Source organism: Eutrigla gurnardus (assembly GCF_963514095.1).
Source record: "Eutrigla gurnardus genome assembly, chromosome: 1".
Lineage (NCBI taxonomy): Eukaryota > Metazoa > Chordata > Actinopteri > Perciformes > Triglidae > Eutrigla > Eutrigla gurnardus.
This window is the reverse complement of record NC_139915.1, coordinates 37,472,677-37,488,632: the sequence shown is the minus strand read 5'-3', so window position 1 is coordinate 37,488,632 and position 15,956 is coordinate 37,472,677. Positions and strand designations below refer to the sequence as shown.

The 15,956-nt window shown below is 46.4% G+C and overlaps 1 protein-coding gene across 5 annotated transcripts in view; it reads right to left on the bottom strand.

The window, feature by feature from the left end:
• gpatch1 (G patch domain containing 1) overlaps nucleotides 1-15,956 on the bottom strand; it is a 29,342-nt gene that overhangs the window by 774 nt on the left and 12,612 nt on the right. For 3 of the 5 annotated variants that reach the window (XM_084016352.1, XM_084016355.1, XM_084016356.1), the window contains 11 exons: nucleotides 15,507-15,586; nucleotides 15,207-15,423; nucleotides 13,005-13,298; nucleotides 12,737-12,915; nucleotides 12,199-12,326; nucleotides 11,235-11,320; nucleotides 10,699-10,880; nucleotides 9,738-9,972; nucleotides 3,444-3,518; nucleotides 3,161-3,270; nucleotides 985-1,109 (listed from right to left, as the gene is read on the bottom strand). In XM_084016352.1, the coding sequence (XP_083872478.1) occupies nucleotides 985-1,109; nucleotides 3,161-3,270; nucleotides 3,444-3,518; nucleotides 9,738-9,972; nucleotides 10,699-10,880; nucleotides 11,235-11,320; nucleotides 12,199-12,326; nucleotides 12,737-12,915; nucleotides 13,005-13,298; nucleotides 15,207-15,423; nucleotides 15,507-15,586 (1,711 nt within the window). The remainder of the gene's footprint in view (nucleotides 1-984; nucleotides 1,110-3,160; nucleotides 3,271-3,443; nucleotides 3,519-9,737; nucleotides 9,973-10,698; nucleotides 10,881-11,234; nucleotides 11,321-12,198; nucleotides 12,327-12,736; nucleotides 12,916-13,004; nucleotides 13,299-15,206; nucleotides 15,424-15,506; nucleotides 15,587-15,956) is intronic. The other 2 variants (XM_084016354.1, XM_084016353.1) reach the window with 2 other exon arrangements.

Below are 15,956 nucleotides of genomic sequence, written 5' to 3'. Positions count from 1 at the left end.
ACTGTGGCTGCGTTTCAAAAACAGTTTGAGTCGCCCTCGCTCACTTGCCCTAAGCACTTGCCCTCGGGGGAATCCCCGCCGCCACCATAAGGGCTGTTCCAATTCCCTGAACAGCTGAAGTGAACTCCGGTGAGATCGACCCTTGAGGGCTGAGTGATCGAGTCAACAACGATGGTCACTTCAGAGCTGTATATCACCCACAATGCATTGCAGTGGTGCACAAAAAATATGTCCATGCGGTGGCGATAATGAACCTCAAACACCATTGTCTGCTGTCTATTCACCACCAAGGAAGAAGAAGAAAGAAGAAAGTAGAAAATGAATTAAATTTAATTCATTTTCTTAAATTGTGCAGTTAGACTGTCTGTTGCAGAGTTATGGCAGAGCCCACCGTTTACAAGTGTAAGTATATAAGCCGCCGTATTGCCATCAAGCGTAGAATACGTCTTCGTCTCAATGAAATGAGTCTCCGCATATTCTGTGTAATTTGGAATAGGCAGTATAGCGCTACTCCAACAACGTGTGGTTGATCCATGATTGTCTGGGCTGTTAGTGAACGAGGGCAGGTGTGTTCCATTTACCTCTTTCACTCCTCCTCCACCCACTTTCCCTCCGCCCTCCAAGTGGCCTCCGTGTGACGTCATAGCAAGGGCTGAGGGCAAGTGAGTGAGGGCGACTCAACCTGTTTTTGAAACGCAGCCCGTGTCTTCACTCTCACTTCCTGGTTGTAGAGGTGATCTGCATCCCGATTGGTTGCCGTCTGCGTGCTTCGTTCTTGTGTGTTGGGTTTGGATGCATGTCTATCCTTTCCTACTTCTACTAGCAAGCAGCCAGCAGCTAGCAGCCAGCAGCTAGTAGCTTGCAGCCAGCAGCTAGTAGCCTGCAGCCAGCAGCTAGCAGCCTGCAGCTAGTAGCCTGCAGCCAGCAGCTAGCAGCAGTTTTTGCAAATATTAAAAGATAATATTATTCAGAGTGACCTCTGACCTTCTGAGCAGCTCCTGTGTCGACACCTCACCACCGCCTCCTCCTCCGCTGCCGCCTCCTCCCGTCTCCCTCTGACTCTTCTTCTGCTGCTTCCCTCTGTGTTCGTGCTTCTTATGTTTCTTCTTCTGGGGAAACAAAGAGACAGTCAAGTCATGAGGAGCAGGAGGAGCAGTAGAAGAAGGACGATCTGCAACCTGTCATTTAAATATGGACAATTTCCCACTAAAATGAAAATAGCCAAAGTAATTCCTCTATTCAAATCAGGCGATAAACATTCCTTCACAAACTACCGTCCTGTCTCCCTTTTACCCCAGCTTTCAAAAATACTGGAAAAATTATTCAACTCAAGACTGGTGGATTTGATCGAAAAAAACAATTTGTTGTCAAACAGCCAATATGGCTTTAGACAAGGGCGGTCAACACCACTAGCTCTAATTGAACTTGTTGAAGAAATCACAAACTGTATAGAAAAAAATTTACTATTGGCATTTTGATTGATTTACAAAAGGCGTTCGACACAATTGATCATCATATTTTATTACATAAATTGGACAACTATGGTATTAGAGGAATAACACAAAACTGGTTGGAGAGCTACTTGGGAGATAGGCAGCAGTTTGTACAGTTTGACCAATACAAATCTTCATGCAGTAAGATCATGTGTGGGGTACCTCAAGGTTCAATCCTTGGGCCAACATTGTTTTTACTCTATATTAATGAAATTTGTAAAGTATCCAAACTAATGAAATTTATTGTATTTGCGGATGACACTACTATCCTTTGCTCGGGTGGGGATTTGGAGAATCTTCTCAATCAAATAAGTCAAGGAATGTATAAATTAAAAAAATGGTTTGATATGAATAAATTATCACTTAATTTAAAAAAGACTAAACTTATGCTGTTTGGAAAGCGGAATACAGACATGACAGTACAAATGAATGATACAATTATTGGAAGAGTACAGCAAAATGTGTTTTTAGGAGTAATTATTGAGGAAAAGCTGTCTTGGCAACCCCATATAAATTATTTGAGATCCAAAATAGCAAAGTGTGTTGTTGTGATGAAAAGATGTAGTCCAATGCTAAATCAAAATGCCTTATTTATCTTGTATCACTCTTTTATAATGTCTTACCTGAATTACTGTATTGAAGTTTGGGGGAACTGCTATAAAACAAATCTGTTACCTTTAGTTACTCTCCAAAAAAGAGCTATCAGAATTGTTCATAAAGTAAAATATAATGATCACACCCATCCACTGTTTTATATCACATTTAACTTAAAATTACATGACTTAGTAAACTATAAAACAGCTCAGCTTATGTACAAAGCATCAAAAAACTCTCTTCCTGATCACATCCAGAATCTTTTTCAAGATCGAGATGCTCATCACACACATAATCTCAGAGGAATCAACAAACTATATCAACCAAAAGTAAGGACAACCCTTAAATCTATGTGCATTTCAGTTAAAGGAGTCATATTGTGGAACAGCCTAAGTGAGGAAATAAAAACATGTACAAATCTTAGTCAATTTAAAAAAATGTTTAAAAAATACATAATGAGTAAGTATCAGGAAGAGATTTGAGAGCGTGATGCCCTCATAAACAGGCACATGCACACTGCATGTGTATGGGTCTGGGTATGTGTGATAGACCAATTTGATAACTGTATTCATAATGTAGAAATATTGTATTTATTACTTTGTATTTGTGTGTAGTGGATTTCATATGTACATTTAACTGTACAGGTACAAATGAATGAATATTGTAAATATAAATATATGCGCAATTGTGAACAGTGAGCCAGTGGAGCTACACACTTGAGTTCTGTTTACTGTTTATCATGTATTTTCATGGGGCAGAGGGGTGTATGGTCAGAGTGTTTGGGGCCTGTCTTTGTCTTGTGTTTCTGTTTATTGTATGTTTTGTATAGTGTGGTGTGAGTGAGGGTTTGGAATCGAATAAGCGCAAGCTTCTTCCATCTCCCTTTCAAGTGACATGAGTGTAATTGACTGTGAATGTTATTCCTTTTTTTCCCTTGAAATAAAACAAACAAACAAACAAACGAGCAGGAGGACGAGCAGGAGGAACAGGGGGAGCAGGAGAAGCAGGAGGAACAGGGGGAGCAGCAGAAGCGGGAGGAGCAGGGAGAGCAGGAAATGAGATGTTCCCTGTACCTTCTTCTCCTTCTTGTGTTTGTGCTCCTTCTTGTTCTTCTTGTCCTTGCTCCTCCGTCTGCGTTTCTCCTCCTCACATTTCGAGCTGGTGAAGGTGGCGCCTCCTCTGGCTGAACAGGAGAACAACGTGAGGTTGGTTTCGACTATTTACAACTTCAATCCAGAAAACCATTAATAACATAATAAAATAACACGTGGATCCCTCCGCTGCAGAAACTAGTCCCCAACACAGTGACGTCATAACTGGATGAAACAACAATGAGTCAGCTGACGTGTGACTCACTGAGATCAGCTGACGGAGGCGGGAGCTTCGGACCAAACGCTTCTTCTTGTGTCGATTTCTGGGACGAAACCGCCGCTTTTAAAGAGACAGGAAGTTACCAACAGGAAGTTAAAATCACCATACAGGAAGTTACAAACTTGACCTCTGGCGAAAACGTCACAGGGTTAAGGAAAGGCGATAGGAGAACTCAAAAGGATTTAGGAAAAGACGACCGCGGTGCTCAGAGAATCCGACCGGACTTTCACTAAGCTACGTCATTAAAACGCGGCCGCTGATGATCGGCACCGGCGATTGACGTGCGTCTGCGCTGGAGAAACTACAATAATGGACTACAAAAAGCGCATCGTCCACTTCTCCACATGTTGGTTTTATAAACAGCTGGTTCACTGACCGGCTTCAGGTCCAGCAGCTCCTCCTTCCTGTTTGACCGGTTGCTGTATTTACATTTAATTGTGGTTTTAGTTTCGTTTTTGTCAAGTTTGTAACATGATTGAAATAAATAAAAAAATACCATTCATTATTATCACTGTCCACACACATTTATCATCACTATTCCAATGACTATATGTCTGCATGAAAGTAATTGTTAAATATGTAAATGCACATATCGTTTGTTTTCATGAATGGCCGAGGTGTGCGGCACTTTAAATGTTGCTCTCGCAAAGAATTGTGGGTCGGCGTAATGTCCTTTCCTTTGGTGGAAGGTCCGTTGCAGCCTAAAGGAGATCTAAAAGGAAGCATCGGAGCTCCTTTCTTTGCATTTAGAGAATCCGAACGGCTCTTATCATGGCGGCCACTTGTTTACTTCCGGGTCACTTCTTCAGTTAGGAACCTTCCTAAGAGCAACAGACTATTCCACCGCAGCCAGAAAGTTAAATCACCAGACAGTAGGGGGATTCGACTTGATGTAGCCGCCTGCAGCGCGCTACTTACGTGATGTATTGTGGGTTGAAAGCGATGCATGATGGCTAGAATTTGTGTCCGACTTAGCAGCCGACTGCCAAGACGTCACAGGGTCACGACCATATCACGTGACCCAAAACATCGCGGGAGCCAGTTTTTAAGAGACGCTTCTTGCAGTGCATGGCAGCGCGGTCTACGACGGCTGCAACCGGCTTGTCCACACCTCCGCTACAGCGGAATGGTTCTTGTTGGTTAAAAGTTCAATGACGTGTGTTCAGGTCCGCACTCGGCGGCCACCTTGTGGTGAAATGATTTGCCTTTTGTCGTTTGTCGTCCAACTTGACGGCATTTGGCTACGGTCTCTTTTAGAGCCCGCCCCCTCAGACACCTGCAGCTTTCGTCGGCGTGATAAGTCTAAGCCAAGACCATCCTGAACAAGGCTAGGAAGTTAAATCACCAGACAAGAAGTTAAATCACCAGACAGGAATTTAAATAACCAGATAGGAAGTTAAATCACTAGACAGGACGTGAAATAACCACATAAGAAGTTAAATCACCTGACAGGAAGTTAAATAACCAGATAGGAAGTTAAATCACCAGACAGGAAGTTAAATCATCAGGCAGAAAGTGGCTGCGTTTCGGATCGCATGCATTTGCATGCACGAGACTTGAGAGGATCCGCCGGAACTCGTCATAAACACGTCAAGTTCCCACCACGTCAAGTTGGACACAGGTGCACTTCACAGACTTTTTTTTTTTTTAACTTTATTAATAATTATATACATAACAAAATCTGTCGAGCCAGGCGAAACTTCACGGACTTTGCACAAAGAATATGGTCTACCCAGTGGGGCTGGCTTTCTTCGTCGCTGATGAACTCGAGCCGAGGCATTTGAAGTCCGGTTGTTGACGGAGGCTGAGGAATTTTCTCACGTGGGAAATACCACGTGATAATTCTAACCAACTAGGGCAACGTTGAGGGGAGTGTCTTATGTCCGCACTTATTTCAGACCATCTGCAGAGAAAAGCATGCGAAGGGAGGTACCTGGAGATACCGCAAGTTTTTAAAGTCATGTGACATGTCGCAAAGGGAAGTTATCACCAACATTTCTGACGTTCTTATCCCAGAATGCCTTGTTTTGCGAGGCAAATGCGAGGCATGCATGACTGGAAACACGCCTAGTTAAATCACCAGACAGGAAGTTAAATCACCAGACATTAGGCTCGTTGGAGATGAACTGCACCGGGAAAGTAGACGAGAGCAGGCGGAGCCTAAAAGCTGCGCTCCAGTCGGCGTTTCCATCGGCCTTCGAAGATTTGACAGGAAGTCATAGAAAAAGTTACATCCTGTTAGACGCGATCTGTAGTTTGTGACCACGTTCACATTTATTTAGATTTGTTCATAAATATAAGAATAAAGAAAAAATCTGAATACTTTAGTAACCCCTCAGGACTAGGGGTGTGAATCTTTGGCTTCACAGCGATTTGATTAACGATACAGTAGTTGGCGATTCGATTCAAGGACGATTTTTTTGGTAACGATTCGATTCAGTAACTTGTAACCAAAATTCTATATCCATGAAATAAACATGCAATAATGCGAGTGAGACTATCTGTATTCTTCTGAAAGGTGAAAAATAACATTTATTCTAGACAAATGTAGTCCTGCATAATATTTTATGCTGAATACAGAAATGTAATTAAACATTGCTCAGTTATTTTGAACATTATACAATAGACTACATGCTGGCAGGGGAGAGAGTGTCTTAAATGTATTAAGACATTAATCATAAGTAAGAATCACGATTCATCCGATTAAATGCATTTATATCGATTATTGGTGAAGCCAAAACGATTCCATCCATCCATCCATTTTCTACCGCTTATCCTGTATTTAGGGTCGCGGGGGGGCTGGAGCCGATCCCAGCTGTCATTGGGCGAAGGCAGGGTACACCCTGGACGCCAGTCTATCGCAGGGCTGACATGTAGAGACAGACAACCATTCACACTCACATTCACACCTACCAACCCTAACCCTCAGGCCCCGTACACACGAAGCAAAACAAACTTTTTTTCTCCGTTTTGCCTTGGCGTCGTTTCAAGAAAATCCGCGTCCAGACGAATCCACTGAAAACGACTCAGCGCGCTGTAGTACATATTCCAGGCCTATATGTGGCGCTGTTTCTGCTACAAAAATGCAGAAGAAGAGACGGAGCGTGACCGGATGTTTGCCGTTGCTGTGGCAACACGTGAGAGTTACGGCTAATCTCCGCCCGACTACCCGATCAATAAACACCCATAAGATGACAATTTGGCCCGTATAAATAAAACCAACAGTAAGTATCAACAGCCGTCACCCTAAGGACCTTGACGAGGCGTTGTCACACGTTGGGAAGGATTAGTTAGACAAATAAATGCCTACATTCATGGGAAGTTAGCTAGCGGTTGTTTGTTAGCATCGTCATAAAGTAGCTTTTTCCCGGAATATCGCCCCCCTCTCTCGGCTCCGTTTTTTTTTCATACAGTGGCCCTGATACGCCGTCGTACAGACGAGCAGAATATCTGCTACGAGCACGGAGGCCGCCGTTATTGTTGTTGTTACGAGACGTCGCGGGGGAAGAAGTCAGGCTCGAGGGTCGAGGAGCGGGGCGATGACGTCAGCGTTTTCGTTTTCGCCGCCTACACGAAAACGATCACGAAACGGAGGGGGGGGGCGTTTTTTTCTTTTCCACCCTGAGAGCTGGTTTCAAAAAAGTGCGTTTTCACGCCGCGGAAACGCCGGATCCGGATGGACGGAAGGGCGAAACGCACAAGACTTCTGCGTTTACGCACTGAAAACGTTTTCGTGTGGACAGGCCCTTAGAGTCACCAATGAACCTATCCCCATCTTGCATGTCTTTGGACTGTGGAAGGAAGCCGGAGAACCCGGAGAGAACCCACGCTTACACGGGGAGAACATGCAAACTCCACACAGAAGGAACCCAGGCCGACCCGGGAATCGAACCCAGGACCCTCTTGCTGTGACACGAGAGTGCTACCCACTACACCACCCTGCAGCCCGCCAAAACGATTCATTCTATTTATTTATTTTAGCAGATCTATTTAGTAGAATCTATAGGACTGACAATCGATACACCTCTACTCAGGACGTTGTGCAGTTACTTCATAAGAGTCAGGACAGAGTCAAATTAGTATAAACATATAAAGTATAAACGAATGCCACTAAATAGAAGTAATGTATGAATATAAACACTACGGTGTAGTAGTGTACCTGCTGTTTTGGCGTTTTTTTTTAAATATCTGCCTCTTAAAGCACACTGAAGGGTAATTGCTCGTTTTGATAAGGTCTATATAAATAGCCTCTTTTATTGTCGTTATTATGATTATTATTAATATGATCAACCACATGAGATACGTTTGTTAACAGATTTAACTTTTATTGCACAACTAAACGTGCTGTTTGTTGTCTAAACTAAGAGCCAATCAGCTGTTAGATGAGGCGACAGCCAGGCATTTCCCATCATGCTCCGGGGCTTGCAGTCGGTTGAGAGCGACTGCACCGCCTTGCTCTTGTGAGACCATAACCGTGTTCACGTTGCCTCGCGCGCTGCAGCTGGCTACCTAACGTGATGAATTCTGGGTTGAAAACATCAGAATTTGTGTCCGACTTGTCAGCCGACTGCAAAGACGTCACAGTGTCGCGACCATATCACATGACCCACAACATCGCGGGAGCAAGTTTTAAGGAGGCGTTCCGTGTAGCGCTAGGCAGCGCGGTTTTCGCCGGCTGCAACCGGCTATCCAACACCTCCTTCACAGCGGAATTGTTCCCTATTGGTTAAAAGTTCAGTGACGTGTGTTCAGGTCCGCACTCGGCGGCCACCTTGTGGACAAATGTGTTTTTTATTTTTATTTTGGTCGCTTGATGTAAACTTCTGTACATTGTGGTGTAGGCCTTTTTATATGATGTGAGGTCTTGTTCATAGGCATCCACGAATACAAACATAGAATGATAATAGAAATATAATAAAAACCTCTACGTGGAATATTATTTATTTCCCAATGTTGGCTTTACGGATATATATTTATGTTTCATTGCTTATAATTGTTTGTTATTTCATTAACATATCCTGTTTGGTTTGGTTGATACATAAGTATCACTTATGTGAAAAGAATGTGAATGAATGTGTATGTTTTTTTACCTTTATATCTTAACTACTTTTGGAAGAATTACAACTGTTGTGTTTATTCTCTACACTGTAATGTAACTGTTCCAGTGACATCTCACTTCAATAAACATTGGAATGGTTAAACTGTCCAAGATAATTCCAAAATGAATTGTGACATAAATATTCTCTTTATAGAGAGCCCTCCCCCTCAGACACATGCAGCTCTCGTCGGTGTGATAAGCCTAGCCAAGCCTAGCCAAGCCGATCGTGTACGCGCCTCCTCGTTGCCCACAAAACTACCCAGCATGCATTGTGCCTGGCTCATCTCCAACGAGCCTGATAAGTTAGTAAGGAGTATTTTATCAACTGCTCCTCCTGCTCCACCCCCTCCTCTTACCATCCTCCTCGTAGCTAGAAATCAACTCCTCCTCATCCTCTCCTCCTCCCCTTTTCCACCCCTCCTCCTCTTCCCATCCTCCTCGTAGCTAGAAATCAACTCCTCCTCATCCTCTCCTCCTCCCCTCTTCCACCCCCTCCTCTTCCCATCCTCCTCGTAGCTAAAAATCAACTCCTCCTCATCCTCTCCTCCTCCCCTCTTCCACCCCTCCTCCTTTCCATCCTCCTCATAGCTAGAAATCAACTCCTCATCCTCTCCTCCTCCCCTCTTCCACCCCTCCTCCTTTCCATCCTCCTCATAGCTAGAAATCAACTCCTCCTCATCCTCTCCTCCTCCCCTTTTCCACCCCTCCTCCTCTTCCCATCCTCCTCGTAGCTAAAAATCAACTCCTCCTCATCCTCTCCTCCTCCCCTCTTCCACCCCTCCTCCTCTTTCCATCCTCCTCATAGCTAGAAATCAACTCCTCATCCTCTCCTCCTCCCCTTTTCCACCCCTCCTCCTCTTGCCATCCTCCTCGTAGCTAGAAATCAACTCCTCCTCATCCTCCTCCCCTCTTCCACCCCTCCTCCTCTTTCCATCCTCCTCATAGCTAAAAATCAACTCCTCCTCATCCTCCTCCTCCTCCCCTCTTCCACCCCTCCTCCTCTTTCCATCCTCCTCATAGCTAGAAATCAACTCCTCCTCATCCTCTCCTCCTCCCCTCTTCCACCCCCTCCTCTTCCCATCCTCCTCGTACCTAGAATTCAACTTCTTCTATTCACATCTTCATATGACCTTTGACCTTCAACCTCTGGAATCAGATGGCGTGTTTCAGACTGGTTTTACCTTTCTGCTGACTGGAGGAGGAGGTGATGCTGGAGGAGGAGATGCTGGAGGAGGTGATGCTGAAGAGGTTCAGTGGCTGTTGCTCGACCTCCTCCTTTGTGTCCTCCTCCTCCTCGTCGCTCTCTCCCTCCGATGAAGAGGAGGAGCCTGCAAAGATGGCCTTGAATAGATCCATGGGAGGCCTGCTCTCCTCCTCCTCCTCCTCCTCCTCTTCCTCCATCTTGCCTGAGCTCTGCTGGGACACCAAGACAACATAACATGTTCTGATCTGGTTCTGGTCTCTGATCTGGTTCCTGATCTCTGGTCTCTGATCTGGTTCCTGATCGCCGATCAACGATATCTCTGATCTGGTTCCTGATCTCTAGTCTGGTTCTGGTCTCTGATCTGGTTCCTGATCTCTGGTCTCTGATCTGGTTCCTGATCTCCGATATCTCTGATCTGGTTCCTGATCTCTGATCTGGTTCTGGTCTCTGATCTGGTTCCTGATCTCTGGTTCTGGTCTCTGATCTGGTTCCTGATCTCTGGTCTCTGATTTCTGATCTGGTTCCTGATCTCTGGTCTCTGGTCTCTGATCTCTGATCTGGTTCCTGATCTCCGATATCTCTGATCTGGTTCCTGATCTCTAGTCTGGTTCTGGTCTCTGATCTGGTTCCTGATCTCTGATCTGTTTCCTGATCTCTGGTCTCTGATCTGGTTCCTGATCTCCGGTCCCTGATCTGGTTCCTGATCTCTGATCTGGTTCTGATCTCTGATCTGGTTCCTGATCTCTGGTTCTGGTCTCTGATCTGGTTCCTGATCTCTGGTTCTGGTCTCTGATCTGGTTCCTGATCTCTGATCTGGTTCCTGATCTCTGGTCTCTGATCTCTGGTCTCTAATCTCTGATCTGGTTCCTGATCTCTGGTCTCTGATCTGGTTCCTGGTCTCCAGAGGATGGACCCTCCAGTCCGTTTGGTCATGTTACCTTTATGTCGCCTGCACTTTGCTGCTTGGTGTTGCTGGAGGGGGGTGAGACAGGTGAGGCAGTTTGGTTTCGTGCAGTGAAGAGCAGCTCACTCAGAGGATCCTTCTCCTCCTTCTCCTTCTTCTTCTGGTCGCTTATGTCCCACCTGGACTTCTTACTGGTCTCTGCAGGATTTGGAAGCGCTGAGAAGAAGGAGCAGGGAGGAAAAGGAGGAGGTGCAGGGGAGGAGAAGGAGGAGGTGGAGGAGGGTGAGAAGGAGGTGGAGGATGAGGAGGGGGAGGAGAAGGTGGAGGATGAGGAGGGGGCGGAGAAGGAGGAGGTGGAGGATGAGGAGGGGGAGAAGGAGGAGGTAGAGGAGAAGGTAGAGGAGGATGAGGAGGGGGAGGAGAAGGTGGAGGATGAGGAGGGGGAGGAGACAGAGGAGGAGGTGGAGGATGAGGAGGGGGAGAAGGAGGAGGAGGTGTGTCAGCAGTAACAATAACAATACCAATCATAAAAACAGCAGCAGGAAGTGTGAGCTGTCTCTCTGCTCCTACCTGTCTCTCTGCTCTCCGTCACCGTCAGGAAGTTGAACACTGAGAACTTGTCTCTCTTCACTCGAGGCAGGCCGACCAACCCAGACCTGGAGGAGCATCAGGAGGAGCATCCATTCAGGAGGAGCATCAAGAGGAGCATTCATTCAGGAGGAGCATCAGGGGGAGCATTCATTCAGGAGGAGCATTCATTCAGGAGGAGCATTCATTCAGGCGGAGCATCAGGAGGAGCATCCATTCAGGAGGAGCATCAGGAGGAGCATCCATTCAGGAGGAGAACCTCAACCTCCTCATACCAGACTTCACCACAAGAACAAAAGATTATAGAAAAGGACATACCGTAAATCTTCTAATACTGGCCTGTATTCTATCACCGGCCGGTCTCTAACATTGGCCGGTCTCGCTGTCGGCAGAGGTAAATAACAGCCGGTCTCTAATGGAGGCCGAGGCAAGTGTCCACAGGCAGCGTTATTTCCACGCTTCCCATTCATTGTCAGCCGTGCAATGCCTTTGCGTCGCGGAGATTTTGGCTGAAGCTATATTAGAGGATTTACGGTATATAAGAAGCCCTGCAAAGCATTCGCCTCACGGCGAGTGTTGAGAAAATCTTTTAAACTGACCGTTGTTGATCTAAAATAAAGACAGATTCAGCAACTGCATAGCTTATTTCTCGCATAAAATGTTTTCAGAAACACATACATTCAGAAACACTATTGTCGTAAAATAAGAGAAAGTTTCCAAACGAGCCGCGACACAAAATCTGTTTTTTTATTCATTCTACTGGTAGTCCGTTTTGCTCAAATAGAAATAGAGGCCTGTCTCTAATTCTGGCCTCCTTCCAATAAAGGCCTAGGCCGCGATGCACTTGAGTAAATTAAGGCCCGGGCCTATATTAGAGAATTTACGGTAGCTTGTGTTTGTTTGTGTGTGTGTGTGTTTCTCTGCATTTCTGTGTGTGTGTGTTTACCCAGGGTACGGTTCGGGGACGTTGAACCTCTTACACAGCAGTTTATCAGGATGCCACTCCAGCGTTTCTCTGGTCAGTTTTCCGAACATCTTCATGTTGACGGCGGCCTCTTTGTCATCCACGTCGCCCTGGCAACCAAATGACCAATCACAGACTTACAACGAGACTCAACCACTCGGCTGAGAGAGGACCTCCTGTCGCCTCTCAGGATTAAAGTTGGATTCTACACATTAAAAGTCAGTTTGCTCGTGGCCTTCTGACCTCCACACAAAGTGATGATGTCACAGTGATGTCATCAGGAGACTATGTGTTACAAAGTGGAGGTGTGTAAAAACAAATGTTCTAGTAGGAACCGGAAATAAGAGTGAAAGGAAGAATGTGTCCTCTTTAGACCCTGATCCTCCAGACCCTGATCCTCAAGGCTGACCTCAGATCAGCTGCTGCCTCATCACTCATAGTAAATATAATATCACAACAACTAACACATCCTCCCATCCCCACAGAGACCAGCTGTTCATGGTCCACAGCAGCCTCCTACCTCCTGGTCCCGGCAGACCTCCACGCTGTCCTCCTGGTCCTGGTCCTTGGCTCTGGTGAAACGGGAGGACAGCGAGGAGGAGGTGGGTCTGTACAGGATGGAGGCTCGGACAAACTCGTCCCTCTCCCTGCTGCGCTCCCACTCCGTCATCCCCGGGTCCAGACTCTGCTCCAGACCCCCTGAGACACACAGACCAGGTTGGACTTAAGACTGTTGAACATATGTCTGCTGCAGTGCATGCTGGGACATGTAGGAGCGAGCCACATACCTTTGTCCCCCTGTTTCAGGCGATCCAGGTACAGTTCGTAGCGCGCCTGTTTGCTGGGGTTCTTCTCAAACGGTCTGAAGGTCTGTGAGGAGGTCTGGACCCCCCTCCAGGCCGTCAGAGCCTCCTGCTGCTGCTGAAGGCCGCGGGAGGCCGCTGGGGGCTCCGCCGCCGAACGCAAGGCATCATGGGAGGTCTGGGTGGTGGTTTTAGTGGGGGGCACGTTGGAGGAGGTGCGGATGTTGAGCAGTCGCTCTCTGTCTTCAGGCTTCAGCAGGTCCAAAACTGAACTGGGACCTGATCGGGATTCAGGATTAGAAAATCCTTTAGAGTCCCAGAGGGGGGGCAGGCTGGAGGTCAGGGAAATCAGAAACTACATAGAACAAATAGATATTTTTTACATATAATGCATATTACATACAGTGGGTACGGAAAGTATTCAGACCCCTTTAAATGTTTCACTCTTTGTTTCATTGCAGCCATTTGCTTAAATAAAAAAAGTTAATTTTATTTCTCATTAATGAACACTCAGCACCCCATATTGACAGAAAAAAACAGAAATGTAGAAATTTTTGCAAATTTATTAAAAAAGAAAAACTGAAATATCACATGGTCATAAGTATTCAGACCCTTTAATTAGTAGAAGCCCCCTTTTGAGCTAGTACAGCCATGAGTCTTCTTGGGAATGATGCAACAAGTTTTTCACACCTGGATTTCGGGTTCCTCTGCCATTCTTACTTGCAGATCCTCTCCAGTTCTGTCAGGTTGGATGGTGAACGTTGGTGGACAGCCATTTTCAGTTCTCTCCAGAGATGCTCAATTGGGTTTAGGTCAGGGCTCTGGCTGGGCCAGTCAAGAATGGTCACAGAGTTGTTCTAAATCCACTCCTTTGTTATTTTAGCTGTGTGCTTAGGGTCATTGTCTTGTTGGAAGGTGAACCTTCGGCCCAGTCTGAGGCCCTGAGCACTCTGGAAGAGGTTTTCTTCCAGGATCTCTCTGTACTTGGCCGCATTCATCTTTCCTTCAATTGCAACCAGTCGTCCTGTCCCTGCAGCTGAAAAACACCCCCATAGCATGATGCTGCCACCACCATGTTTCACTGTTGGGATTGTATTGGGCAGGTGATGAGCAGTGCCTGGTTTTCTCCACACATACCGCTTAGAATTAACGCCAAAAAGTTCAATCTTGGTCTCATCAGACCAGAGAATCTTATTTCTCATAGTCTGGGAGTCCTTCATGTGTTTTATATCAAACTCTATGCAGGCTTTCATATGTCTTGCACTGAGGAGAGGCTTCCGTCGGGCCACTCTGCCATAAAGCCCCGACTGGTGGAGGGCTGCAGTGATAGTTGACTTTGTGGAACTTTCTCCCATCTCCCTACTGCATCTCTGGAGCTCAGCCACAGTGATCTTTGGGTTCTTCTTTACCTCTCTCACCAAGGCTCTTCTCCCACGATTGCTCAGTTTGGCTGGACGGCCAGGTCTAGGAAGAGTTGTGGTCGTCCCAAACTTCTTCCATTTAATGATTATGGAGGCCACTGTGCTCTTAGGAACCTTGAGTGCTGCAGAAATTCTTTTGTAACCTTGGCCAGATCTGTGCCTTGCCACAATTCTGTCTCTGAGCTCCTTGGGCAGTTCCTTTGACCTCATGATTCTCATTTGCTCTGACATGCACTGTGAGTTTTAAGGTCTTATATAGACAGGTGTGTGCCTTTCCTAATCAAGTCCAATCAGTTTAATTAAACACAGCTGGACTCCAATGAAGGAGCAGAACCATCTCAAGGAGGATCAGAAGAAATGGACAGCATGTGAGTTAAATATGAGTGTCACAGCAAAGGGTCTGAATACTTATGACCATGTGATAGTTCAGTTTTTCTTTTTTAATAAATTTGCAAAAATGTCTACATTTCTGTTTTTTTCTGTCAAGATGGGGTGCTGAGTGTACATTAATGAGAAAAAATTTTTACTTTTTTGATTTTAGCAAATGGCTGCAATGAAACAAAGAGTGAAACATTTAAAGGGGTCTGAATACTTTCCATACCCACTGTACATATTTTTTTTTTTTTAAAGAAAGGACCATACATGAAGAGAGGAACACAAAGAGTCTGTTATCCTCAATGGGACATAGACCTGAACCTCGCTAAAAGGATCCAAAACGGGTCCCTGAATCGCCACTTAGTCCACCAGGATGTAGTTCCTCTCCTACCCTGCAGGGCGTCTTCTCCCAGCAGCGTCCTCCTCTGGCCTGAGTCCAGCTGGTGGCGTCCTCCTTGTTGGGGCTCCTCTTTGTCCATGTGGCCCCTGGAGACCCTCAGGGCCTCGGCCAGTGCAGGACTGACCCCAGAGAGACCTGCCACGTGGACCTCCGGATGGAAGCGGTGGACCGGGCGGTAGTCTCGGGGAAGATCGGGCGGAGGGAAGATCTACGGACGGAGGGAAACCACATGAGTGACGGGGTTGGTCTCAGGCCCCAAACGGAGACACACTAGACCTCAGATCTGCTCACCGTCTGGTCCCCCAGTGGGTTCTGGGCCAACGTGAACCCCTCCAGGATTTTGCCGAGGTACGATGCGTCTTTGCTTTTGTCTGTGAACATTAAAACAAAAGTGTCAAATTTAAATATTTAACAATGATTTACAGGACTCCCAGCACCCGGATTACCCCAGAACCACGGGGGGCCATGAGCCTAACTAACCTGGTCACCAGGACCACGTCACCCCCCAGTCTTCCAGAATCTCCACCGGCTCCCTGATCCACTTCCAACTTCCCCTCCTCATTCCGAACCAGGGCCCCCTTCCCACCTGACAGACCTGCTCCAGCACCACATCCCCCCTGTGGCCTCCCTCCCTCTGAGGTAACCTCCTCTCCCATCAAGACCCTAAACAGTCCAGGACAGACCAGGGCCCCATTTCTAAAGCCTGCGTACCAAACGGGCCTGGAAACGTGCCGACGCGAC